General features: G+C 47.6%; 3 protein-coding genes across 6 annotated transcripts in view; 2 read left to right on the forward strand and 1 right to left on the reverse strand.

Moving 5' to 3' along the window:
• C18H12orf43 (chromosome 18 C12orf43 homolog) lies at positions 1-26,407 on the reverse strand. Its single transcript, XM_032706135.1, has 11 exons — positions 25,734-26,407; positions 23,992-24,251; positions 23,547-23,595; positions 23,031-23,129; positions 22,345-22,418; positions 21,938-22,028; positions 20,815-21,552; positions 14,187-14,343; positions 7,434-7,610; positions 1,814-1,943; positions 1-1,204 (listed from the first exon to the last, which is right to left on the reverse strand). The coding sequence occupies exons 1-7, from the start codon at positions 26,405-26,407 to the stop codon at positions 21,198-21,200; spliced, it is 1,602 nt and encodes a 533-aa protein (XP_032562026.1). The 3' UTR covers positions 1-1,204; positions 1,814-1,943; positions 7,434-7,610; positions 14,187-14,343; positions 20,815-21,197.
• Positions 3,225-19,125, forward strand: HNF1A (HNF1 homeobox A). The gene is made up of 10 exons (XM_032705769.1): positions 3,225-3,871; positions 10,737-10,936; positions 11,803-11,989; positions 12,287-12,525; positions 13,300-13,457; positions 15,183-15,384; positions 16,626-16,817; positions 17,094-17,215; positions 17,504-17,645; positions 18,209-19,125. The coding sequence occupies exons 1-10, from the start codon at positions 3,537-3,539 to the stop codon at positions 18,334-18,336; spliced, it is 1,905 nt and encodes a 634-aa protein (XP_032561660.1). The 5' UTR covers positions 3,225-3,536; the 3' UTR covers positions 18,337-19,125.
• RNF185 (ring finger protein 185) overlaps positions 25,807-26,798 on the forward strand; it is a 14,147-nt gene continuing 13,155 nt past the window's right edge. The window contains exon 1 of one of the 4 annotated variants that reach the window (XM_032705781.1): positions 25,807-25,867. The gene's annotated coding sequence lies outside the window, so the exon portion shown is untranslated. Of the gene's footprint in view, positions 25,868-25,973; positions 26,083-26,487; positions 26,640-26,798 lie in introns of those variants that run through there. The other 3 variants (XM_032705780.1, XM_032705783.1, XM_032705782.1) reach the window with 3 other exon arrangements.

A 26,798-nucleotide genomic window follows, 5' to 3' on the forward strand; every position in this document is an offset into this window, starting at 1 on the left:
TTGAACATGTTTAATATCTTTATTAAAACTTGCCATTAAAATAAAATAGAAATCAGACTTCTTGTGATTACTGATATATTTTGTCCAATCTGCATCCAAACTGATTTGTTAATGTACAATTGTTTGTGAGCTTGCTATTAAACTGACCAGATTAGTGCTGTAACGCTGCTTATGTCTTGTCAAGAAACACTGAATTTGAGGGGTCTCAACCACCAGATTAATTACACCTAGAGAAAACATTCTGCAGGGGAAAAAATACAGAACCAATACTGCAAACATGAGGAAAACAAGCAGGTCTCACTCGGTGCTCTGAATTTTAAAAGTCTCCACTTGCACATTACCAAGATCACATTAATCAGAGTGACTTGAGGATCAAGCCATGGCCTGGGAAATTGCTACAATTCAGGACATCAACACATACTAAGCACTGGTAACAGATGAGATGGGTTAGCAAACCCAAGACCTCCTTATTTCAAATATTCATTCTCAAGGTACAACCCTTGAGCACAATTCAGTTACAGGAGAGCATTGGATTATGGCCAGACTCTGCAACTGAGCTCTTGCTCTACTATTAGAACTAGAATCTAACTGGTAAAAGCTCTGCAGCTTCCACCCTGGCCTCTACTGTCTCATCACCTCACAACTGCACGTCACGGCACTGGGAAATAGGATATTGCAATCCTTAGTGCCAGGCTGTAAAATAGGGATACTGGCTAATTTGCAGCAGGAATCCCCTCCATTCCTTAAATCTGTAACATTTAAGAAACACTGAAAAGCTCACTGGTTTTCCTGCACTGAAGAATCTGAAATACTTTAATGGAGTGCTGAACCATTCAGTGGCACAGCCTGGCAGGTCCCAGTCAATGGCAAGATCAAGTGGGTAAGTTTGCTGGGTTCTTTTGCTAATTCTCCAGGGTCCTGCAGTTTAAAATGGACAATTCTAACAGACCAAGGGAAAAAGACCTTCAGGATAAGGTGACAGGGAATATTTACCTCCTCCTTAGTATTTGAAAGGTTTCCATATTCAGTTCTCCACATGGCATCCAGTTGTAGCGTTCAGTGAGGTCCCAGCATAAAAACAGATGTTCACTTCTGGGTTTATAGACTTCAGAGTTCACTGGTTTCAAAAAAAAGCCTCTGCAGCTGAAGGTCTCCAAGGCAAGCAGAAGCTGCATCATCAGGACTTCTGTGTGTATAAGGAATCCTTGAAACCACACAAAATAGACAGATAATTTGTTGCTGTGCTTTTTTCTCTTTACAACTTCCACTGACAAATATTGCTGTCCTTTGTTTAAACTTAATGGTCTGTGTCCCCATTTCCCCTCAAGCATTCAACAGGTTTATATACTTACAGAATATAGATTGGGCAATCTTTTAAACAGAACACTGCTAATATTTTCCATCTTAGTTTAGGTAAAAGAAATCACCATGCCAAAGAGAGGCAGAAATAAGTAACACAGTGTGACAGTGTCTCCTCTGTCACATATTGCAAGAGCTCCACAATCTGTTGTCTCTGTTTGCAAAGTCATTGAATTATAAGGACATATCATGCAGAAACTATAATGTCACAGTAGGACACGGTAATTAGAATTGACAATTACTGTTATCAGCCAGTAATTGTTGGCATGTCTAGTAGGGGCAGAGGGGGAGGAATAAAGGAAACGTGATAGCAAATGAAATGCATGTCAGAACATTGATAGGACAATGCCAAGCTCACCATTCATTTCTTCTCTATTGAGAGCATGACCAAAAATAAAATATTTAGAAGCTAAACATGTCTTTTTACATTAATGCTCATATGAAAATTTCTTACATTACATGTTTTTACGTGGACTCCGAATTGTTACTTCTTTTTAGCCGCGCAAAGAAAGTCTTCTGTGTCCATCTGAGCTTTGTTAACGCCCTGCAGGGAGGCCACATGGTGCTCTGGGTGCAGACCATGTCTGAAATAAAAGCCAACAGTTACACCAGTCCCACCCCAGCGGGCTGTGCCCTGAGGGAGGAGGATCCTGTCCTGCTCCTGCTGACTCAGGAGCCTGGAGAGCACGGCTGACGGTGCCCACAAAGGGAAAACAGGGGACAAGGTCCTCTGTGGCATTGTCTTGGGCCATTACCCAGTTTGGGGACAGCTGTACCAGGCTCCTGTAAGCTTAGGTTTGATGGGAGTGTGTAGACACAGGCAGCTGCCCCCAGGAAGCCTCCATTGAGACAACACCTTTAAATCCTCCAAGGAATCACTCGCATGAGACACTCGTGCATCGAGGCCACGTGTGCACAACCAGTTATTCCCTAATTTAGCCACTCAAAGTAGATAGATTCATTCATATCATTTCAGACCAGAAAAGACAATGTAGTCATAAGAAGAGAGCTGCAGAACTGGAGAACTGCATTAAGTGACTCCAGCCGAGCCAGGGATCGTGTTTTAGGAAGTCACCCAATAGGTGGGAGCAGAACCTCAGAGCAGGACTGGTATCAAGAAGGGATGGAGGAAGACGATAAATGGGAACCACAAGCCTGCCCAGAGCACTCATCGGAAGCAAAGGGCAGTTGATGATAGGACAGGGATTTTGAGCATGAACCAACACCCAAGGCTATTCCTTATCACATCCTTCAGTCACGGGCTCAGAGGGGCAAGGCCTGCAATCCCCTGAATTATGTGGGAACACTCCTCTTGCTCATCAATTAAGCAATAAACATAGCAAGTTAAAATGAAGGTACTAGTGTTTGCATATCAAGGTACCCAGCAAGCCAAAATCACAGTGAAAAAGTCACTTAAGACTCTATGCTCTGCCACAGAATTCAGCCGGAGCTCCAGAACGTCCTGTGAGTCTTGGGAACGTTCACATAGACCCCGTGGTCACACTCCTCTGCTGGGGGGTGGCACAAAGGCCAGGGAAGCTGCCAGTGTGGCTTTCTCTCAGCCCAAAGGGCTCAGACTGGCTGAACTTCACCACTGCCAGAGCTCCGAGCGGGCTCTGCGATATTCCAACAGCAGCACCTTCTCCTGACCCACGCGCAGCCCAACGCGGCTCTTCCTTCTGGGCGCTCCACCTTCTTCCTTCTCCAAAACTATTGGGGCCAGAAGAAAGCCATGCCTCTCCATCTTCCTGGTTTTCTTTCCATAGCTCACTTTTCCATGCTGCAGACCTCCTATCCTTCATTTTCCTCGCCTGTTTCCCTCCCTTTCCCCCTCCCCCTGCTTTCTCTCCCTCTGCACTTTGTGAACTGCTGCGGCGGGTGCTGAAGTCCAAAGTTCAGTAACTTGCTAAGCACACAGATAAATATGAACCTTGGAGAATTTACATTGCTCCAATGTAAACAGATAGCCAAGGGTCCCTTTATCAGCACTGGCTCAGGACAGTCGTGGGGGGTCTGAAGTGGCTCAATTTTGTATTTTGTTTTTTTTGGGGGGGCGCAAAGGCGGGAGGCTGCGCTGTGCCCACTCTCCTGACAGTCGGGCGTGTTACCTCAGGAACATGGTGTAGGGAAGCTGGAAGCAGGATAACCAAAAGCCAAGAGGCACCAGGCTGAAGACCATGGTGTCGAAGCTGAGCCATCTCCAAGTGGAGCTGCTGGGAGCACTGCTGGAGTCGGGGCTGACCAAGGAGACCCTGATCAAGGCGCTGAGCGAGGTGGAACCCTATGGGCTCCAGAGTGAAAGTCAGCGCGCCATCAATGCCCTGCAGACAGAGAAAGGGGAGCCCTGTCCCGACATCCCCAACCTCCCCAACGGCATCGGGGAGTCCAGGTTATCGGAAGATGAAACCTCCGATGACGGGGAGGAATTTACCCCTCCAATAATGAAGGAGCTGGAAAACTTGAGCCCTGAGGAGGCTGCTCACCAGAAGGCTGTGGTGGAAAGACTATTACAGTAAGGACAGATTTACTGCTCCTCTTTGCTGCTTTCTTGCACTCTCCCTCTAAATCTCTTCTCTTTTCCCCTTCTGCTCAGTTCCCTAGTATTCAAAGTTGATCTACCTGCACAGAGACAGCCTTCATCCATGGTAGGACTAGCAGCCCCCTAACACCCTCAGATTCTTTATAAATGCTCAAATTTTCCTTTCATCTCACTTAAATGCATGAAGGAAGCCATGGAGCTTGATTCAACGTGCTTATAGCATCAGGCTCCAGTATAGTCCAAGGCCTGTAAAACCTGCATCTCTCTGACTGAATGTCAGGGTTTAGAATTTAATTTTTTTGTAGGATTCACAATTTCAGTCATCAGGAAAAAAAAAATAATTTGGTCACTCTGAGCTGGTGCTACATTTGCCTGAGGATGTACAGTAAGGTGAATTTGTAATGTTTCCCTGCTGTATTTAAGGAGATTAATACTGTTAATTTCACTGGGGTTTGATGTAGATTATTGGGCAAAGACAAAGCAAGAGAACTCGTTCTGAGTGCAAAGTTCCCTGACTTCAGTGGGGATTTTTCTTGTAAAAAGAGTAGACACCAAATACATGCAAAGGTTAAAACCTGGACAGAACACTCTGCTTCTACCGTCCACTGCTTGCCACAGCTACAAAGGACATACACAGCAACAACTACAGCTTTCACTGCCACACAAATCTGCCTTTGCAAAAAGCATTTTTGAGATCAAAAGACAGAAAAAGTTCCCTGAACCAATAAGCCTCACAATAGATTCAAATATTCTCCAGGTTTCCCATTTGGGATTCTCACTGAGATTACAATTCCTATGGGTGACCCAAGAGGGTTGTCCAAGCAAGGATCAGGTCCATCCTACCATCTATCACAGCAGATTCTTGCCTGTTTTGGGGGTATTTTGAAATGACAAGGTGATAGAAAACAAAGAGATGCAGCAACATCCTGCACTTAAAATCTTCACTGAAAATCCATCTAGAGAATTTCTCAGGCTTTCTGATCACTCTCTTTCACGTGCAGAGGAAATCAACAGAAAATGTAACAGCATAAGAAAACATCAAATCCCACCAGGAAAGGCCAGAGCTAGAAAAACAGCATGACAAGAGGCAGCATTTGCTGTAAATACCTTAAAAAAACCCTCCCTGGCAGACTGGGAGTTGATGATTTCGCAGTACCCAAGAGAGGAAAATTCACTGGATCAGCTCTTACCTGGGTGGGGAAAGCATTCCCAATAATTCAGTCTTCTTTCTGGCCCAGTATGTCTCTCATTTCTTTCCTACTTCCAGCTCTGTCCCATTTTTTAGTCTCCTCTGTTCCCTTTATCTCTTTCAAACCCTTTTTACCTATTTCCCTTCTCTCCTCACTTTTGTCTCTGCTGTTGTTCCTCCCATTTTGTTGTCTCCTTGGCTGATTCTCTCTCTGTCTCCCACTCTTTTTCTTCCCTTCATCCTTGTCTCCTTCTCATCTTCCTGAGTCTGCGTACAGGTCTTGGGGTAGTTTGAGCCCAGTGGCACCGGGCGGGCCCTGGCTAGTTACTAATTATCCAATGGCTTTATTATTTCTCTTTTGTCTTATAAATTTATAGATGAAAAGACCCTGATAAGCTTTTTGATCATTAACTTCTGATGGTTTATCAAGTATCTCTCCACAAAGGAAGCCATGGAAGCTGCAGAAGCCCCCCTGGCTTTGTCCCTTTTCCTGTAGGGAATGGGTGAAGCAGGACTGAAGTGCCATCTGCTGTGATCCGAGAACAGACACGGGGGGAGGGAATCCCTTCCTGCCACCCTCACTTCAGCACCAGTTCTGGCTTCTGATCCTCCCTGCCTTTCTAGGATCTTGCTGCCAGTTTGTCCTGTGCTTACTTTCAGCCTCACCACAAGTCTTACCTCTCTTGCAACCCCGTGATATTATTTATTAATACTTTCTGATGAACAGTCTCACAGTTGCCTCCAGACAGTCCATTGAACAGCATTCCCATTTCAAAAATGGGAACACAGGTACCTACCTAAACCCCTGAGACAGCATGCAGAGGACTGAGCAAGGACAGGGATCTCCTAGGCCTCACACTGGGTCTTAATTCCAAAAGCTTTACCCTGAAACATCTGAGCTCTCTGTCATCAGTCCCCCCATCACAGGATAGAGCAATTCCCTTCTGCTGTTAAGGGCAGCACGAAGGCACCAAAAAATTATAGCAAAAAATTACAAGTATACTTATGGAGGAATATAATAGGTCTAAATTAATCAAGGTGAAATGAAAACAGCAGGAAGTCTGCACTGGCATGTTTCAAATTCCTCATCAAAGTGACATCGTGTCTGAGAACTCATTCAAGCAGCTGAACCAGTATCAGGGGGTGAGAATATCTAAGAAATTGTTACTTACAAATAAACTTTTTTTAGTTTTAAGATGCCTAAAAGCAATGTCCTTAAAGTAGTGTTAAAGAACCTTAAGGCAGGGCAGAACAGTCCATAATAGAAATTAGTCCCATCAATAGATAAAAGAGAAGAAGGCAAGGTCCCTCCATGACCAGGGAATCCCAATAAAAGGTCAATGCTTGCAAAGCTATTTCAGCATCTACACAAGGATTTCAAATACAAAAAACTGATGGAGGCACTTCTGCTTTTAGGCAGAAGCCTCTTTGGGCATTATTAATTCCTGGTCTAGTACTGTAGGCCAGATTTTAAGAGAGACTGACTTGTGACAGCTATTGCTGATACAAGAAATTCTTCCTGGTAACTTCAGCCATTGCTTATAAAGTAGAATCAGGAAAGTGTCCATTGTTAGGCTTTCCAGGAATTGGAAAGGGGAAAAATGACAGTACCAAGAGACTAAGTACGTCCTCACAGGACCACTGACATTGAGAGCACAGTTTGGAAAGCTCTAGTCAAAGCTGAGTAAAACAGGATGTAGAGAAGATACACCCTGGTACACTGGGTGCACCTATGGGTCTTGATTAGATCTTACCCCCACAGACAAAACATGCTAAAGGCAGTTCAGATATTAACAGGTGAATTAACATATTTTCATTTTGTCCCTTCCTATGTTTCACTGATCTTCTACAAATTTACAGTTTGAATAAAAACATTCTTCTCATATCAATCCACACAGAAAACTAATTGCATCTGTGATAAGAAATAAATGACTCAGTAGGGAGTTTGAGCTGTGTGGAGAAACTCCCAGGTATTCCCAGAGCAGAAAGCAAGAGAGAGGCTATCCTGGGGGAAGGGACAGATCATATAACTGCAGGTAAAGCAAATGGAGAGATGAATAGCAACAATCCACCTGTAGGGCAAGGGGTGAATTCCATTAGGAAAGAAAGAAATTGAGATAAGCTACAGATTTCCTCTGGAGGCAGGGATAAAAGTGTGTTTTCCAGGAGGAAAAAAGAAAACAAAAACATACAATGATAAAGGTCTTTCCTCCCACCTTAGAGTGGCTCTAGCTGGGGAATGTGGAGATGAAGCTGCCACACCCCTTTCATTTCCACATATAAACCAAGATGAGGCAAACCAGGCCAAGTTCAACAGAAAGGAACTGCTGGGATGGATGGTCTTACCTTCCCTCTGTGCCCAGCCCGGCTCCAGGCTGTGCAGGGCTTGCAGCTCCTGAGGAAAGGGTCAGAGGATGGTCCTGAGCACTTCACAGCTCTGAACCTCTGTCTGAGCAGGGTCTGGTCCAAGGCAGCAATTCAGAACCCACCTCGGGGAAATGAAGGCTTCTCTCACCTGAGAATCTGAGAACAGGAAAGAAGGAGAGACAGAGAGAATGGGGAAAAGGAGGGGAAAGAAAGGAACAAAGGAGAAAGAAAAAGTCAGGAAGAGCGAAGGAGGGAGAAGGTCCCCTGAATGTTACATCTCCAGCTCTCTGGAATGGGTTTTCTTTAATGCTAACAACTTGATATTTACTTTCCATTTAAATTTGAGATGTTGCTATAAATTATCAACCAGCCTCTTGTTCCCTTTGAGTTTATAACTAACTACCTGGGTTACTTATTGTTCAGGTAACAAAAGGGAGGTGAAAACGCCCTTAAAAAGTGACCTCAGAAGTAAGAAAATGGGAAGCTGACATGGAGAGAGGACCCAGGCCCCTGTGGTGGGGATGAGTCACAGAGAGGGGCTGTGCTCAGATGGCAACAAGCAACTGAGAGCAGGAGAGTAAGACCTCAGGAGAAGTCAAAAGTAACTGCGTGAGAAGAATTTGGAGACAGAGATTAGACCCTGGAGAACAAGAGATGGAGAGACTGCATCTGGGGAGAAAGGGAAGCTAAAAGACAGAAAACAGGCTTGGAGATAGGGAAGGAGAGCTTAAGTAAGGCAGACCCATTTCTGCAGTTCTGACTCACTGAAGCAATTGAGAGTTTAGTGTAACTACAACCAGGAGAACCAGGTTTAGAGTGAAATCTTCCCCTCTGACAGTCCATGACAATCTTATGGCCAGTGAAAGAGCAAAGGTTTCAACTTATGATGTCTTAGCCAATGGTGGAGGCTTTGCAGGTGGAACTGCGTGTTTGGGCAATGGTTCACAAGAGGGTTCAGCTGACCAGACTGTCATCACTTGTACTCTAGTGTAGCCTTGGCCTGAAGGATTGCTGCACTGACATCACAGACTGTGCTTTGACAACATACAGAGTAGCCAGGATTTCATACAACTGTCCCAGGAAATCACACTGTTCTAAGATTCCCTGCACTGCTTTGCCTCACAAAGCTCCCTGCTTTGTCCAAAAGTAGACAAAAACCACAGGGCTTTAACCACTGAGAGAAGAGACTCACAGACGCTTCCTGCTTTATTCCTACCACAGGGAAGTGAGGATCTCAACAGGGGAGACAAAAGTCTCATGATTGGGGTGCAGAAAGGAACCAACATGTAACAGAGGCTTCCATCAGTGGCAACACAGTCTTTCCTCTTCCCATCCAAGCCAGAACTCAAATCTAAGAGACCAGGTTCCCAGTCAGTCTTTTCTCCTCTATATAGGGACTTATACAAGGAGTGCAAGGTGCAGGTGCTGGCTAGACTATCACAGGGGGAGGAGATTGATTTAGGCAGCAGAAGTGAAAAAGAAAACACACTGAGGAAAGAAAAGCTTTCATAACTTCAGCCAAATGTGAGGCTTTTGAAAGACAAAGATGGTTAAGGGAAGAAGCTGAAAAACAGAAGCCTCTATGGCAAGTGTTCCATTGTAAAAGAGAAACAAATGTTCCATTTTAAGCAGGTTCTTCAAAAAGCTGGAGCTGGCACTGTTTCTGTCATACTTTAACTGCTGTGGAGCTGCTCCTTGGACTATCAGCCATTGGGAGGCTGCAGGAGAACAGATAAGGCTGTTTGTACTGAGAGAACAGGTGTGGACTTTGTCCTCCTTATCACTTTGCAGCCTCCGGCAACCTCCTGAGTCAACAGAGCAATGAGCAGCACAGTTGGTGCCTGTTGCTCAGACATGTGTGTTCTTGTGACAGTTTCTGCAGGATCCCAGGTATCTTTTTTCTCCCCACTGCTCCTTTGATGCTGGTGTTGAATGTGACATCACTGTCTTTCCACAGCAAGCAAACCAGTTCCTCCAGACCTTTCACACAGAAGGCACAGAAAGATGCTCTTGTTGAAGTGAGCCAGGGGCTTTTCTGCAGGGAGGCTCCTGCACTGTTTGGACTCACACTGCCTGCTTTCACATCTTTATTGCTGCTGTGACTTTCAGCTCTGGTGAAATCAATACACACAACGAAGTCACAGTCCTGTTTTCTCTGTTTTCCTTAGGAACCTCCATGGATGTTCTAATTAATTAATTGGAGATCATAAAACCCAGAGATTCACAATAATTGTAAAATCCCAAATCAGGTTAGCCTCTCAAGTTTTGTGTGCAGGTCTAAAGCAGGTCTATTCCCTCAGCTGTTACTCCAAAGGAGCGTGGCAATAGGAGGAATTGGTGGTTTGCCTGTTGTTCTTTATTGCATTTAGAAGCTCCAAGTGGCTCTAGGTGTGAATCACTGTGTTTGAATAACACATAGCAGATGTGTAAGAACATAATCCTGGATGACTTGTCACATACATATGCATACAGAGCTGTCACATCACAGGATAATGACAGCCCGTTTCCATTTCCTGAATTATTGCAAGGCAACCCAACCTGGACCAGAATGAGGGCATGAGCTGGGTTCAGCCTAATATCACAATCAATCTGTCTTAGAAGATTTAGTACATCCACCCCAAGCATCTATGCCTTAAAGAGAGGGGGATAGAGAAGAAAAGTTATGTAGGGAAAGGGAAGAGAAAGGTTGCCTCTGGAAAGAGATCTGTAGTCACAGAACATCTGTGTGAATACTGAAATGCAACATCACTTCCCTCCTCGTACCATTCCTCATTAGCAGAAAAAGTGCTTTAAATCCACAGTACTTGCCAGCAGAAAGGTCCATTCCTTGCTCACATCACTGGTCAGCACTTTCTATCATCACAGATGACAATTGCCTAGAGAGAACAGCCCAAAACTGTGCATGAAAATGAGCCCAGACAGCAAAGATCGTGGCCATGTACTGGGAAAATCCCTTGGTAACTGGAGAGCCTCCTCCTAAGGGGAGATCAAAGTACCTACAAAGAGCAGTTCAAAGGATGTCAGTGTTACATCTTCTGCACTTTATTTCCAGTGCCCTGCAGTTCTTACCCTGAATGCAGAGTTCAAACTGAACGAGGCACCCCACTGAGGAACTGAGCTTTCCCTCCTGCAGCCAGTGAACACTCTGGCCTCAGCAAACGTGCTGGTGATGACAGGCAAGGTGCCCCTCAGGAGGTACCAGTGCACTTCCTTGGAATCCAGGTCTGCTGAGAGCAGGTGTTTGATCTCTCTCCCCTGAGAAGTGTTTTCTGCTCCTTGCAGAGAGGATCCCTGGCGAGTAGCAAAGATGGTGAAATCCTACCTCCAGCAGCACAACATCCCTCAGCGTGAGGTGGTGGACACGACTGGTCTGAACCAGTCCCACCTCTCACAGCACCTCAACAAGGGCACTCCCATGAAGACCCAAAAACGGGCAGCCCTGTACACCTGGTACGTCCGGAAGCAGCGGGAGGTGGCCCAGCGTAAGTATGGCACCAACTGTTCTCCTCTCTCCACCTCATAAAGGCCTCTGCTCTCCCTGGATCACCCTAACTCCCTGTTCTTTTCAAGGAAAAATGGAAGCAAAAGCCACTTTCAGCAGGTAGCTTAGAGAAGTCTAGATCAGTATTCAATGGTGAGGTGAACGAAACAGGACATGGGAAATCACTCCCCTCATACAGCAGTGACCCACCTCCCCTCTGGCTGGCCAAGGAGCAGCCATCTAATGCTCCCTGTTTGCAGTCAGAGTTCTACATCCATCCTCAGACTAAAGCAGGGTAGTGGGCAGATGAGAGAGACAGAATTCCTGCCCGAGAGGGAACAGCCTCAAGTTGCACCAGGGGAGGTTCAGATGGGATATTAGGAAAAAATTCTTCACCAAAAGGATTATTAAGCACTGGCACAGGCTGCCCAGGGAAGTGGTAGGGTCATCATCCCTGGAGAGATTTAGAAGACATGCAGATGTGGCACTTGGGGCCTTGGCTTAGTGGTGGATTTGGCAGTGCTGGGTTAATGATTGGACTCGATGATCCTAAAGATCTTTTCCAACCAAAATCATTCTATGATTCTATGCCTTCTCTAAACTCAGCTGCATTTGCTTTCACTACTCCAAGGTGGGAGCAGAGATGCAATGCATGTGAGAGAACCATCAGGTAAAGATGGTCCTGCTAGAAACACCAGTTTTAGCAGATTATGGCACTTTATTTCCACTTTATTTAGATTCAACCCTCTGTCTTGTACAAGATATTCTCCAAGGGTAAGCTGCATTGGGCCTGCTAGGCACCCAAATAGACAGAACTATTGGAAATGCTTCCAAAAAGCCAACACCCTTGCCCTTCTGTGCCTGCAGAATTTACACACGCTGGCCAGGGTATCCTGACAGAGGAGCCCATGGGAGATGACCTGCCCACCAAGAAGGGAAGAAGAAACCGCTTCAAGTGGGGTCCTGCCTCTCAACAGATCCTGTTCCAAGCCTACGAAAGGCAGAAAAACCCCAGCAAAGAGGAGAGGGAGGCCCTGGTGGAAGAGTGCAACAGGTAAGGGTGGCTGTGTGGCTTTGAGGAAGGAGGCACAGCAGGGCCTCTCTGTGCCCTGGTGAGAGGCAGGGCAAGGGCACAGCAGTGGGTGTCACCACTGACACCAGCCACCTTGGAGTGCAATGCCACAGCTGAGCATTCCCTGGGCACAGAGGACAAGGAACATCTCCTGTCTTGCTGTATCAGGATCACACAGCACAGTGTGCCAGACTCCAGCCCCTTTGGGGCTGTGCACTTACTCTGTGTCTCCAGCTAAGCCCAGCTCAGCAAGGCTGTCCTTGTGCTTTCCCCCAACAGGGCAGAGTGTATCCAGAGGGGTGTTTCCCCATCTCAGGCCCAGGGACTGGGCTCGAACCTGGTGACAGAGGTCAGAGTTTACAACTGGTTTGCCAACCGCAGGAAGGAGGAAGCTTTCCGGCACAAGTTGGCCATGGACACCTTCAGTGGACCCCAACCCACCTCTGGCCCCCCCCTCACTCCTCACAACTCCTCTTCCCTCCAGCCACCAGCTGCTCTCTCACCCACCAAAGTTCACGGTAAGAAGCAACCAGAGGGAGATCCGAAAGAGGGGGTGAACCTCCCCAAAGTCAGTCACCAAAACTGTCTCCCACATCCACCCCTTCGGGAGGTGAATGTACAGACAGAAAAAGCAGACTTGCTACAAGGGAAGAGCACAGGTGGCAAAGAGCCCATGTCTGTGAGTGAGGAGAGTGGCTAGAATGGCAAGGGTGACAAAGTTCAGTAACAAAGCTCACAGCCAAAGCTGTCACTCACTGTGACATCCTGCTCTCCCTCCCAACCAGCAGGCAGCAATCCTCTTTGGAGGAGTCATCCCTGTCTGCTGTCAGAAATCAGCTCCATATCCTTTCACTTGTGTGCCCCTTTCTCCTTCCAATACCAGCTCCATCAAATTTTTTAGGATCAGGAAAGGTCATTCTCCATCCAAAAAGAGCAGAGCTTTTTCAGCTTCACAGGCCAGAGCTGGGAGTTGCTCTTGCTCTGGGAAGAGATGATCTCACCACGACTCTCCTCTTTACAACCACATCCAGCAGGGTGGTTTCCAGTGAACCCTGCTTGCTCCCTGCAGCACTCACAGCCAGTTAGTATTTGAGGAAGCAGCTGCACCAAGTTACAGAGGAAAGCCAGGGCAGGGTGTGAGAAGTCCTGTTCATCTGGTTCCCCTACTACCCATTAAGTCCCCGCCCAAACATCTGGAGGCAAGTGCCTGCAAAGGAAACTCAATTTAGCACCTGCCAAAGTTTCTCAGTTTCTCATTTTTGACAACCAGTTTCCCTCCTGTTGTGATGCAGGAGTGAGGTACAACCAGCAGCCAGCCAGTGAGGCAGAGTCCTCCAGCAGCAACCCCCACGGGAACAGCTCCATGGTGACCACCCAAACCATCCTGCACCAGGTTTCTCCCCCGGGACTGGAGCCCAGCCAGAACCTACTGAGCACAGACACTAAGCTGGTAAGTGAGGGGTGCTTCAATTCTGCTGACTGGAGGACATCAGCTCTGCTGACTGTGGTCACAATGTGGACTATTCAGAAGTAGTTTTTCCCAGGATGTTCTTAAACCCACCTTTTTGTAGAGATATTACAAAGTCACTTTGCACTGACCACATAAGATCAACAGTCCTGAGACACAAGTGCCCTCTAAACTGCAGTGAGGGTAGGAATTAGAGCATGAAAGCAAGAAGCCATTTCCTTATGAGCAATCAAAACAGCCTATTCTGAAAACACAGCACTCAAGGTATGACATGGTTTCCTTCTTCCCAGAAAACCCTGTTCTCTCCTCCTTTCCACAGTGAGGTTCTCACCTCATCTCCAACTCTCATCTGAACTCGACAAATCTCAAGATAGTTGATCAGACCAGTGGGATTAACAGAACACAGAACCACACCTACATCTACCTTACCTGTAAAAATTAAGCCCAACAGCCTGTATGCAGACAGCACTGCATATGTAGATTGCAGCAATCCACCTTCTCAAAGCCAATTTCCTTTTGAGGTCTGATTACACCTTTTCCCACATAATTAGCACTGAAGCACTAGAACTATATGACTGATCATTTCAGATTGCACATGTTCCCTTGCTTACACAGAAACAGTTGGCAGAAGTTTGCATTAGTGCAAGTTGGCCTGAGGCAAAGTTAAGGTCACTAAAAATGAGTATGATTTAAATCCCATCAGTCACTCACTTTGCTGCTTTCTGGTCTCTTGCTGAAGAAAATAAGTCTTTTATGAGGTCCTGGAAATCTTCTATGTCTGTCTTCTAAAACTCATATCAAGGTGGTCTGTCCCATTGTTTAACCTCGTGGTGCTTACTCTTACTAAAGGTTCCTTACAGCTTTTTGTCTGAGGGGAGAGAAAAAAAAGTATAATATAAAGTGTTGAACTTTCTCTATCAGCCAAATTATTAGAATGCCTTTTTGCTCTTCCACAGTACTTTGATTACAGGTCTCTAAAGGGCCTTGCAAACTCAAAACCCCCCTGGAGCATAGACACAGGTTATGTGGTTCATTTTAGAGGCTGAGAAAACAGTCAAGTTATTAAATTTCTCAAAGACAGACTGAATCAGCAAGACACACAAACACAGAACAGTCCTGTTCTAACAGGTACTTCTCCTCTCTATCAGCAGGGAACTGCCATGTAACACAGCCTGAAAAATACACTGTGTGACAAAAATAGTCTAACGGGACTTCTCAGCAAGTCCTTTAAAATCGCAATCACTGGCCACTAACAGACACTTGAAGGGAGAAAGGGAAATTACAGGCACTTCTTGGGGGAAAAGGTGAACAAGAGAAGAGAAACTCCTGCATTCTGTGCTGAACTCTGCATCTAGAACTACTGTGTACCCAAGCCTCTTAATTTCTCTGACCATCACCTTCTACCCCCAGCTGTGAAAGATATTCTTTCTCTAAAAAGAATGCACCGGGCCTAATCTCATTCCTGTTTGAAAAATCCTGATGATTTCTTAAATTTGAACAAACTAAACTCTCAGTTTACTCTCAGTATGTCAACAGCTGACTTGTGCTAGTTAATTGAGCACAGGGAAACTGCAGACAAGCAAATATGAAGCCTTCCTAGTTATCAAGGGGTCAGAGCAGGCAGGAAGAAAGGGAGGATGTTTCTCACAGCCTTGGGACTCCCCAGCCTGCTGCAGGTGGCATGTTTAGGGTTCTCCTTTCCCACAGGTGTCAGCTCCTGGAGGAACCCTCCCCCCTGTCAGCACCCTGACTGCCCTGCACAGCCTGGAGCAGAGCCCACACGCCCTGAGCCAGCAAACCCAGAACCTGATCATGGCATCCCTGCCGGGCGTCATGGCCATCGGGGCGGGCGAGACCCCGTCCCTGGCACCCGCCTTCACCAACACCGGAGCCTCCACCCTGGTCATCGGTGAGTTAAACCCTGCCAGGAGTCACACAAAGAGCTGCCTGTCACTCCTACAGCCACCTGCCCCACTTCCAGAGGCAAAGGCACTAAGCTGGCAGTGACACACGAGAGGAAATTGTCACTAAGGATCTTCAGCAGCACTTGGTCTTTGCAGGTTCCAGTGGGATTAAGGGACAGATGTTCCTCATGTTAGAATTATGTTACACACAAACCCACATTTTAAGAGTAAAGGGACTTCTGCAATCTATTCCTATGCCAATGTTTTGGTTTGCTGCTCTTCGTCTTCCCAAATATAAACGTAATACTTCCTTAGAACTATGAAAATTGAAGCATGTTCATGGTGCTTGAAAGACAAAACATACTGTTCCACTTCCTGCAAAGAGCAGCATATGCCTTTGGAATCCACAGTAATTACTATTTTTTTATGTTTTTCACTTTAACAGCTTTTCTGGACTTGTATGAGATTTCTTTTCATTCCAAGACTAGTCTACTGCCAAAGCACAACTCATTAGATACCGGAAAATAAAATGTATACTCTCCTCTTATGCTTTCTTCCCAGGAAGAAAGAGGCCTTATTTTGTTCCATGGTGACAGCTCTGAATTAATTTCCATTTCCATTTATACCTCAGATTATGATACAGATTCAAATTCTGTGCAAACAAAAACCATAAAATTGGAGCGCTGGAGAGACTTGTTGATTTACAGGAATAGGGTTTGAACAGTTGTGGGAAAAGGGCAGTAATGTGTGAAACCTTCTACCTGACACAAATTCCATAATTTGGCAGCCCTAGCAAAAAGAGGTTAAACTCTACTCCATGTGGCTGGACAGCTACAGTCTAATTCTGGTGCCAAGAGCTTCATAAAAAAAAAAGAGTAAAATTAACTGGGCACTGAAATGATGCTCTGAGTTTACTTCTGAGCAAGGCCTCCCAGGGGACCTCTGTGTCAGGTCATCACTAAACTGGAAAATGGGCTACACTGGTACACAGGGATGTAGACAGGAACAAGCACTGGAAACCAGAGGTGGGGTTCTGCAGTGCACATTTTGCACATTGCCACTTCCCTCTCACAGGCATGAAATCTATTCTTCATCACAGATAACTAATGAAACTCCTGAAAAGCAGGATCTGCAATCACCCTGCAACAACAGGGCTGCCACAATGACTGTGTGACACCCCCACTACAGAGCAGCCACACTCCTCCCACAGTGTGTGACACCCCTGTCATCAGTCCTTGTTTTCCAGGCCTGGCCTCAACCCAGCCCCAGAGTGTACCTGTGATAAACAGCATGGGGAGCAGCCTCACTACCCTGCAGCCTGTCCAGTTCTCCCAGCAACTGCACCCATCCTACCAGCAGCCCCTCATGCAGCAAGTCCAGAGCCACATCAACCAGAGCCCCTTCATGGCTACCATGGCCCAGATACAGAACCCTCACGGTAAGAGCACGAACTCGTTTGCTCAAGCAAACAAAAATAAAGCCTCTGTTCTAGGGCATTTGCTGGGAATTGGGCTTGCAGCACTCTGGTTTCCTCTTCTGCTGTTGTTGCTCTAATTATGAAATTATTTTTCTATTGCATTCATCTCCCTGTCCCTCCACTCCCAGCCTTTCAGAGACAGACAGCAGGTCCCCTCGCACGAGGAGAACAACTCAGCCAAACCAGCCTCATGCAAAGCTCCAGCATCCACATGACCTTGTTTTCTTTCCTGCACAGCTCTCTACGGCCCCAAGTCTGAAGTGGCCCAGTACACACACACAGGTCTCTTACCACAAACCATGGTGATAACAGACACAGCCAACCTCAGCGCCCTGACCAACCTGACACCAACTAAACAGGTAACAGCACATGCCTTTGTTCCCCACCTTAGAACTGCACCAGTCTGCAGGCAGCTCCTTGCTTGTCAAAGAGGTTTTGGGTGTGTGGTGTCTGTGTCATCCCAGCAGGACCATCTCTTTTATCTCCTCACTGGTGCCAGCTGCAGTACTGGAGGCACTAGAGAAAGCTCCTCACTGCATCATCAAGGGGGATTTAATTGTCCTTAGAAACAGCACCTGCTGAACTCTCCTCTCACACCTGTTAGAAGGGATGAAGAAGCCAGGCACTGTTAACTCTCTTTTCTCTAGGCATTCACCCCTGACTCAGAGACTCACACCGAGTCTGGGATGCACACACCAGTGTCACAGGCACCAACAATCCACCTACAGAACCAGGACACCACCATCCAGCACCTTCAGCCAGGCCCACGCCTCTCCTCGAGCCCTGCGGGTAAGAGCAGCAGCCACTATTGTCTCAAACCACATATTGCCCAGTTTCTCTTCCCAACTCTGCAAAATCCAGTTAGGAAATGGTAACTGGGGCTCACAATTCCCTAAGAGGGCCATACCAGTGTCCTGAAGGGGTCAAAAAGCTGGTACAAGGAAAAAATCCAGAGTACTTTCTGTGTAAGGCCAGACTGTGGGAATGGGCTCCTTCAGAAACTAGAGAGGAAAATAACCTTAAAAATATTGGCAAAATCAGTGTCAACGAGTATCCAGTCCTGTGGGCAGTTTTCAGGGCTGAAAAGTCCAAGGGTCCCTCATGAAGAGACTCCAGCTGGATCTTCCCATTTCTAAGAGAACTAGGAGATCAACTAGAATCCTCAAAACTGAATTCTCTGCTGCCCTCAGTGTTTTCAGGACCAATGTAACAGCACACAAAACAGACAGACAAAAGGAATTAAGCCCCTGTGCCAGGGGAGTGCAGCCATGGTGGAAATGTGAGGGTGTACACACAGGGTAAGGGGCCTGCAGTGGGAATCTGTACTGACCTTGTGCCTGTGCCTTTGGCAGTGTCCTCCAGCAGCCTGGTGCTGTACCAGAGCTCTGACCCCACCAACAGCCACAGCCAGCTGCTGCCATCCACCCACAACGTCATCGAGACCTTCATCTCCACACAGATGGCCTCCTCCACCCAGTGATCACCACAGCTGCCCCCAGGGTGACTCAGGTGCAACTCCAACCCTGTTTGCCATCATTGTCACCTCTGTCACCACGGGAAGGAAGGGCTGCTGCACTGAGCCAGCCCCCACTGCCTCACACAGACCCCTGCTCAGCTGCCTCCAGGAGAGAAAATGTCTCAGGCTCCAGACAGAAGCCATGGGAAGATGATGCTGGCACTGCTAAAATCCACTGTGTCCCCCCCAGAAACAGCAAACCCAAACCCCACAGGCCACCACAGAATGACCAGACATCCTTTTGTGGCTGCCCAAGAGGGAATCCCACCAAGTCAGGGACCTGACTGAAATATGGCAGCAGTGCCAGGGCCTGGATGGGGCTTTCATTCAGCTCAGCGTTCATCAAGCTGGGCCTGTACAAACCTGCCAACACCAGACTACGCCATGAAGGAAAAAGCAAAGCTGAGCTGCCAAAGAAGGGACACCATCTTTAAAACACTGTCCTCCTGTGCTGAAGGAGCACCAATAATAACAATAAAAGCACCTTGGAGGCAAGAGAGAGAACTTGGTTCCTGACTTTGCAAAGAAAATCACCAAGAAACACATTTGGGAACGGCTTGGCACAAACCTGTCAGCATGGGATCACTGACTACAAGCTACAAATCCTTAATTAACAACCAAAGTACCAAACATTCTCAGTTACAAATGACCTGCTCTAAAATCATGCTATCCCAGTGGAAATGGCTTGGTTATTTTTGATATAGCTCTGCTTTGTTTTAAATGCAGAAATTAAAGTTTAACAGCAGCAAGGAGATTCCAGTTCTCTGCATTAACCCTGTGGATTCTTATCTCATGTGACTTGCTGAATGATCTGGAGGATGGCATTCCCCACTGGTCCCTGACACTGCACAACAACTGGGAGGTTCCCAAGCTCCACAGAGAGTAGAGATTCCTTCATCTTTCTCTATAAACATGTCAGCTTGGATTCATTTTACAGAACATGGCTCATTCTTGGCTTCCCTGTAGGCTCGATTCTGTAGCTCTTGATATGCAAATAATCACCCCGGGGTCTAAGAGTCTGCACTAAGTGTAGGTTTTTAGTCCCAAGGACCTACTCATATAATTCCTCTTCTAATTATCCCTCTCTATTTACTCTCAACATTCACATCACTGATATGTCATTAGCCAGACATGAAGAAAGCCCCAGTTAACAGGTTTTTGTGACTGAAACTGAGCTACTCTTTCTACTGTGAAATGGATAAAAAACCTTGAGACTAGAACATGCTCAAGACTCTTATAAGGTTAAGATACAAGAGAAAATTAAAAAAAGGAAAAGCCCAACAATGAACTTTTCAGTTATATCTGGAAATTACAAAATTGCAGATGTCCATTACAGGTTTCAATGATAGGAGCTTCCTCTAGACACCACCAACAATTTCAGGCACTAGATTCTCTGAGGAGTTTTATCCTAGAATTGTTTCCTAATTTCCCATGTGCATCAGTTGCAAATATACACATAACTTCCAACTAGCACAAAAATAATCTTAGATCAAATCAAAAGGTAATGTTTAGGCCACTATGCATTTGAAAGCCCAGGCCCAAGCTGCAGTGCACTGCAGTTTTAACTGCCCCATAAGACAAGTAACTTGTGCTGGCACATTCAGTTAGATTACAAGCCAATTTTCTACTTGGCTTTTCCATTTTTGGATGCCAACTGTGTTTTCTTGACTGAAAACCAGCAGGGATCTTACAGCAGGTTTCCCATGCTCAAAGAGCAACAGTTCACTCTTTTGGTTTTTCTAATCTGGCTTTCTGGTCTCCTGATTAGGGCAAATAAGTTGGATCTACTGAAACCCAACAATCTTAAAAGAGAAGAAAAATATTTATTAGTAACAGGTAATTTCCTGAAAGACTGGAACTGAAGCATAAACAGACTAAGAGTCATACCAAAACCCACCAAACCTCACAGTATTTCAGAGACAAAAGTCATAATCAACCCAATCAAGGACTGAAACACGGTAATTTTTAAATTAGGCTTAAGTCCTTCCTGTAGCAATTTCATAGCAACTAAAGAGCCACCCTCAACCATCTCTCTCTCTGCTGGGGAGAATCCAAATACAGCAAGAAAGCCACTGTTGTACAAAACCTACCAAGTTAAATAAGCCCAACAGCGTAACAGAATTTAATAACAACAGATGCCGTAAAAAACTATACATGAAAAAAAATGTCAGTGGACACAACTGAACAGCAGGACCCATTTATACCAACCCTGAAATCAGCTCACTGCACACTGGTTATGTGCTGGGGCCCTGGAGAGCTGCAGACTGCAGAGGGATTAGTAACACTGCAGGTTTCAACAACAGATTGTTATGATGATCACAGGAAAAAAAATAAGGGGGCCCTGGTATCTGAAAGGGTGCTTTTGGTAAATGAGTCTCCCACGGGCTGGAGTTATTCTTAGTAGGCGCCTACAAGAGGCAAAGAGAAAAGGGAGTTGATCACCTGTTGCCATGTAAACCAAATTCAATTCATCATGTACTTTCTCCAGGACACCAGATTTGGTTTCATGATGTGAAGACAGAGCAGGAGGGATGCAGCTGTGATTACACCCCTCTGTCAAACAAGTCTGGCACAGGATTTCGTCCTTTTAGGGTTGGCCTGCACAAGCAGCAGCACAGACAACTGCCATGTGAGGAGAACAATGTTCCCTTCCACAGGGGTGCCAACAGCACAGGAAGGCACTTAATTAGTCTCTCAGGCCACTGAGCTTTTAGAACAGAAGCTCTGCCAATTAATTTTCCCTCCTCTGCAGCAACTCTTGTTGTTAAGTTTTCTTTCATTTCCTTCATCCATCACAACTGCCTGCTGTTTGCAGAGTAAAACCATCATTCTAATTTTTTCTTCTTCCTTTTCTTCTTCACAGCTCCTGGCAGCACTGAGTTGTCTCCATGATTGCTGTTCTGTCTCTCCTGCTGTCCATTTGCAGACACCAACCGAGGCAAATCTTTGCAGATCTGGTCACACTCTACTGGGTCTATTCTTTTCTCTTGAATATTTTTCTCTCCCTTAATTTTCTTCTTCTTCTTCTTCTTTTTTTTCTGGTTGTGCTCTACACAACCCTGACTCTGATCCTGGCTGGAATCCTGGGATAGTGCAGGAAAAGCACTTTGCTTCAGAATATCTGCAGCTGACACAGCAGCCTCCTGGAACCTTTGCCATTCCTGGTCACTGTCCGTGTCGCTGGGAAGGGAACAAGAGGGAAGGAGGTTGTGTTACACTTTTGCCTTCCATTCACCCAAAACTCGGCCAGCAGAGTAATCTGAGATGAGAACACGTGATAAACACCCAGTGGCTCTGGGACTTCCACACCACAGTTTGTATTTAACCAGATGGAAGGCCAGGATGCTCTTTACACACACAAGGAGGGGAAAGAAAATCTCCCACCAACATTTCTGGTTCCCCCAGCACTAAAATAAGAAACAAAATTCTGGTCTAGTCCAATGTCAGTCATGAATACACACTTTTCCAGCTTTTCAGCTTCCTGTTCCCTCGTGGGATTTCCAGCTGCCTTTGAAATGTGGGATGCAACAGTCCTTGAGGAGTAAAGCAGCTGCCAACACCTCACCTGGAGCTCACTGGGCGCCTCCTCCTTGCTGCAGGGCAAGGCTCTGGTTTCCCACAGTCTCCAGGGACAGAGGAGGAGAAGAGGCGAAAACCTGAGGTATGGGAAGAGGAATTTTAGACATGATATAAAACAGAGGTGAAAGCAATCAACAGCCATCTCCCTGGAAGCCTCACTACTGTTACTGTATTGCTACAGAGCTTGACAGCAATTATTTGGGACTGTGTGGGAGGACTTGGGGCACAAAGGTCACGGCTGCAAAGCAACAGCCCTCACAGGCACTAAGAAAAACCTTTTATTGAAAATGTTTATTAGTTGGGTGTACAACCAATTAGTTGGTGATGGACAGGTTCCATCCCACTTGTCATCACTTAACCAACACAGTCACAATGGCTGAGACTGGAACTCACCATCATCTGCAGAGTCAGACTGTGGCACAGAGGTCTGAGAAGGTCCTGATGAGTCCTTCAAAACAGTGATGAAACTAAACAGAAAACTCCAGTCAGAACTTAGGTTTGTGCAAACCCAGCTCAAGCTGGATATTTCTGGGAAACAAGACTAGAGGGAGATGTTACACTTTTTTGTTAGTGAGGCTGCCTCAGGTCCCTGCTTTCAGGGCAGACCAGGCCTTCTCCCCTCAGCAACACATGCCACAGGAATGATTTAAAAGCAGCCTTTCTAAAGCCAGCTCCAAACACCAGGAATTCTAGTTCTCCAGGGCCATATTTACACACTGAACAGCCCAGTCAGAGGCACACTGCCAGCACAACCCTGAACTGGGCACTGCTTTAGATGTAAGAACAAATGGAAGATTTCCATGCCACCCTTTAAATGACCAAAGGCACCCAAATCCGACATTTTTCCGTCCCCACAGCACATTCACCACAGAGGCAAATGGTCACAGGCAGTGCTGCACAGGATCTTTACTAGAGGGGCACAGCACATCAACAAGGTTAGATCAGGGAACATCGGAAGCTTGCACTAAATACAGGAATGAAGGAGACAAGATGATGTTGAACTTCCTGAGTTTAGCACACAAAAAGCATCAGTGTAGCTGATCCATAGAACAAACCTTTTCAGCCTTGCCTGCCCATACCTGTCCAGCATTGCTCCCAGTTTCTTGGCCACGTGTGCTCTGAACTCTGCAGTTGTGTGGAGCTCGTTGTCACCCTCCTGGCAGCCGTTCACCTCCCGCCCGTTTAGAACAAGAACAAGGATTATTCTCTTTCAAGGCCAGAAACACCTGGTGCCCTCACCCAAACAGGAGACAAGAGACTGTAATATATGTAATTGCACTAATTCCTTCACGGGACACTTACAGAGTTGGGCAGTTTCTGACAATGGAACTAAGGCTGTTAATGACAGCAGTAGTAAGTTTTCAACTTTTATATTTCCTTGCTGGTAGAGGAATGACAAATGTACTTATAAAAAAACTTACTATCTTTTTCAGATCTAACCATAATTTCAGATTATGGTTGGGCTAATTCCCAAAACAGAGCAGGCCCTTCCAGTGAGAATTACACAAGGTATTAACTGTAAACAGCCCAAATACAACATATATTAATTTTTTCTTCAGTGAAACATGAAAGTCTGAAACCAGGAGAAAAAATACCTCAGGCTTGGCTGATCTTTGGGCTGTAACAGATCCTTCCTAAAGCCACCTGAAAAGGAAGAAGCAAAAGTACGTTCAAAAGACCTGCTCCAGGACCTCTTTAACGACTTCTTTAACCCCCTTCGGCCACATGTTATAGCATAAAGAATCGTGCCCGAAAGACAACTCTCGCCCACCTTTGGGGGGGGAAACAGTTATGAGGGGAAAAGGAAACTTGGCTTCCGCCAGTCCTGCCGGGAAGGGGCTCTAGGCCGGGCTGGAGGCCGGGCATGACCTGGGCAGGGCCCCGCCCGGCTCCCATACCGGTACCGCGGCACAGAGGAGCCCCTGGGGCAGGAGGCGCTGCGGAGGGACCCGGAGAGGAGAGGAGAGCGAAAAGAGAGAGGGGAGGAAGGGCAGAGCAGAACACGAGGAGAGCAGAGCGCGGCTGTTCTCGGCCCCTCACCGCCGCGCGGCTCCGCCCGTGGTGCAGCCGCCGCCGCTTGCGCCGCACAGTCCCAGGCGGCCTCCCGGAACCGCGCCGCGGCCTCGCCGCCGCCGTCCGAGTCCGAGCTGCTGCCGGTGTCGGTGTCTGGGCCCGAGCCGCCCCTGGGCGCCGCCATGTTGCAGGCGCGTGGCACGCCGGGAGCTGCAGTCCAACAGCGGGGCATGCCGGGAGCTGCAGTCCAACAGCGGGGCATGCCGGGAGCTGTAGTCCGCCCGCGTCTGCCGAGACCCTCCCACCCGAGACCCCCCGAGGGGCAGCGGGGGCACCCCCACGGACAGACCCGGCCCGGGTTTGTGCCGCTGGGACCAGCGGTGCCCGCGCGTGGGAAACTGCTGGGGGTGAACACTGCTGGTTTCAATGTCCATCTCTGGCTGAGCAGCCTCCCTTCCCACGAGCCCCACAGGAAAATATCTCGGTGTTCCTCAGCATCAACAGCTCACACAGAGCAGGAGTGTTAAACACACCAACCACACCAGAAAACCCTTAGTTAGATAGCAGTATCACTTTGGTATTTGTGGAGAAAGAGGGAATACCTGGCACTAAAGGATGTGGAAGGAGTCAGTGACCATAATAAGATCCTCAGCACTTTACCACTGTTACCAGACCATTACTTATTCCCATTATAACACCAAAATCAACCATTTTTCGCTTTTCATGCTGTAATTCTCTTGACATACACAGTGACTAGTCCGAGCTGACCTGAATTTCATAAGTTCATCCCTGTTTTAATCAGCATCAGGAGGATATAGCTCCTACCTTTGGGGTCTCGTTAAATTCTTCCTAATCAGCTACTACACTGAGATGCCAAATTTTTGTTTGAATGCAGAAGCTGTACCAAATCCTGCTGCTTTCCTGACTGGTTGAAAATGAAGAGTGCTTTGTTAGAGAGATTTTCACAGACAGCAAATACACTGCTCCTGAGGGTGGAACTGCCTTGTGTGCTCCCCATGGCACCACCACTGCCATGTTCACACACCACATCTTCACCTCAACTAGAAATTTTCCAGTGTGATACATCAACACATTTGGCAACTCCAGGTGGTCTTCTGGGAGACCCCTTTTCCATGGGTTTTGCCAGGGCTCTGTGCTGTTGAGAGCAGCAGGAAGGCTCAGTAGAGCTGTGTTTTTATACTGCTGGACACTCCCGGCTTGTACGTTCCACCCTTCACACTAGAGATGTGTAGTCTCAGCCCACGTGTGAGACAGGCCTCTGACAATATCCTTGGGCTCTTTCCAATGGTCTCCCTAGGCACTAACCCCCCTTAATTTCTTAACTATTCCTTCGTAAGGCTCACCTTCAGCTGGTTTAAGATTAACCCATTCTCCACTGCGTAAAACAAGCAATTTTGGGCTGTTTCGTATCTTGGAGTCCTCAGGACTGTGAGGTGCCCTCAGAGCTGGGACAGAGCCTTCAGAGGTGCCTTCTCAGGTATCTCTCAGTTCTGACCCGTTCCTTCAGACCCCAGGTCACCTCCTCACCCTGCCTTTGGTCCCTCTGACCCTGGGCTTTTTCACAGCCCTACAGATACCTTTATCAAGCTCTAAATACCTTTCTCAGGCTCTCTGTTCCCATCGTGGAGATGCTCCCGTGCTCCAATCCTAATGCTCTGCTCACATTTGTTTGTTCACATCTGAACAATTTGTTTCCCTCAAAGCTCCTTCCTTTTCCTTCCCTCCCTCCCTCCGCATTCACTAAGAACTTTGTGCTCTCCCCAGAGGCCGCCGTTTGGACACCTCCCCCGGCAGCCAAACCGGGGCAGCCGCAGCGCTCAGGGGCGCGGGGGGGGGGGCTCGGAACGGGCCGAGTAGCCCCGGCCGTTCTACCGGAGCGCAGGTAACGCCCGTGTGCGGGGTCTGGGGGGGAGCACAGGAGGGGCCGCCGGGGCAGCGCCTCCGGTGCCGGGTGCGGGGGAGCCGCGGGCGGTGCCGGGCGGGCGGAACGGCCCCAGCCCCGGCCCGGTCCCTTCCGCCGGCCGCGCTTCCGGGCCGTCAGGTGACGGGCGCGGGCGGAGCGGCTGCTCGAGCGGGGCTGCGGGGCCCGCACCGCCGGTGAGCAGGGCCGGGCCGGGCCGGGGGGCACTGGGGGGAGCCGGGGCCGCCGTGAGGCTCCGAACGAGCGGGGCGGGGGCGCGGCGGGACCCCCGTGGTCGCCCGGTGGCTCCGGTGCCCCGGCAGGCCCGGCCCGTGTCCGGCCCCGGCCCGGGCCCGGCGCTGCCGGCCGGGGTTTGCCCCGAAACCCCGGGTTGGGGCCCGCAGGGGCCCCGTGTTCGCGCTGCGGCCGGGCCGGACCCGCTGTCGCGACAGATGGGTCCGGCTCTGGGTATGTAGAGGGGTCTGGCCCTGGCGATGTCGCGGGCATCAGTTTCTGGTACATGGCATTACTAACATTTCGAGAATTACTTATATGTTAAGAGTCGCCTATTGCTTCTCAAACCACGTCATTGCTGTCGTATTTGGTGTTATTTTCACGTTTTCTGCTAACCCGGTCAGCCCGGCACGTCCCTGTCACAGCGCTGCAGCCCGGCTCGGGCAGCATTACCCGAGTGCTTATAGCAGTGCTCTTTGTTTGGTTTGGTTTTTTTCTTTTTCCCTTTGGACTTTGTGAGGTAAGAGGATAATATCTTTGTCAAAAGGTTTTTCTTAGGGTCTATATTAAACCTTTATGGAATGGATAAAAAAGTAATTACTTTAATCACTTGAGGTTTTTCACTGTTTGCGTTCGTGAGGTGCCTCGAATCCTTGGGGTTCCCAAAACAGCCCCTCAG

The sequence above is a fragment of the Chiroxiphia lanceolata genome, chromosome 18 (assembly GCF_009829145.1).
Source record: "Chiroxiphia lanceolata isolate bChiLan1 chromosome 18, bChiLan1.pri, whole genome shotgun sequence".
NCBI lineage: Eukaryota > Metazoa > Chordata > Aves > Passeriformes > Pipridae > Chiroxiphia > Chiroxiphia lanceolata.

Coding starts and splice junctions, on each gene's coding strand:
- HNF1A (XM_032705769.1), top strand. CDS start 3,537: ATGGTGTCGAAGCTGAGCCATCTCCAAGTGGAGCTGCTGGGAGCACTG. Junction 3,872..10,736: donor GTGGTGGAAAGACTATTACA/GTAAGGACAGAT, acceptor TGCTCCTTGCAG/AGAGGATCCCTGGCGAGTAG. Junction 11,990..12,286: donor CTGGTGGAAGAGTGCAACAG/GTAAGGGTGGCT, acceptor TTCCCCCAACAG/GGCAGAGTGTATCCAGAGGG.
- C18H12orf43 (XM_032706135.1), bottom strand. CDS start 26,407: ATGTACCAGAAACTGATGCCCGCGACATCGCCAGGGCCAGACCCCTCT. Junction 24,252..25,733: donor GCCTCTGGGGAGAGCACAAA/GTTCTTAGTGAA, acceptor GGGTCTCGGCAG/ACGCGGGCGGACTACAGCTC. Junction 23,130..23,546: donor AAAGATCAGCCAAGCCTGAG/GTATTTTTTCTC, acceptor TGTTCTAAACGG/GCGGGAGGTGAACGGCTGCC.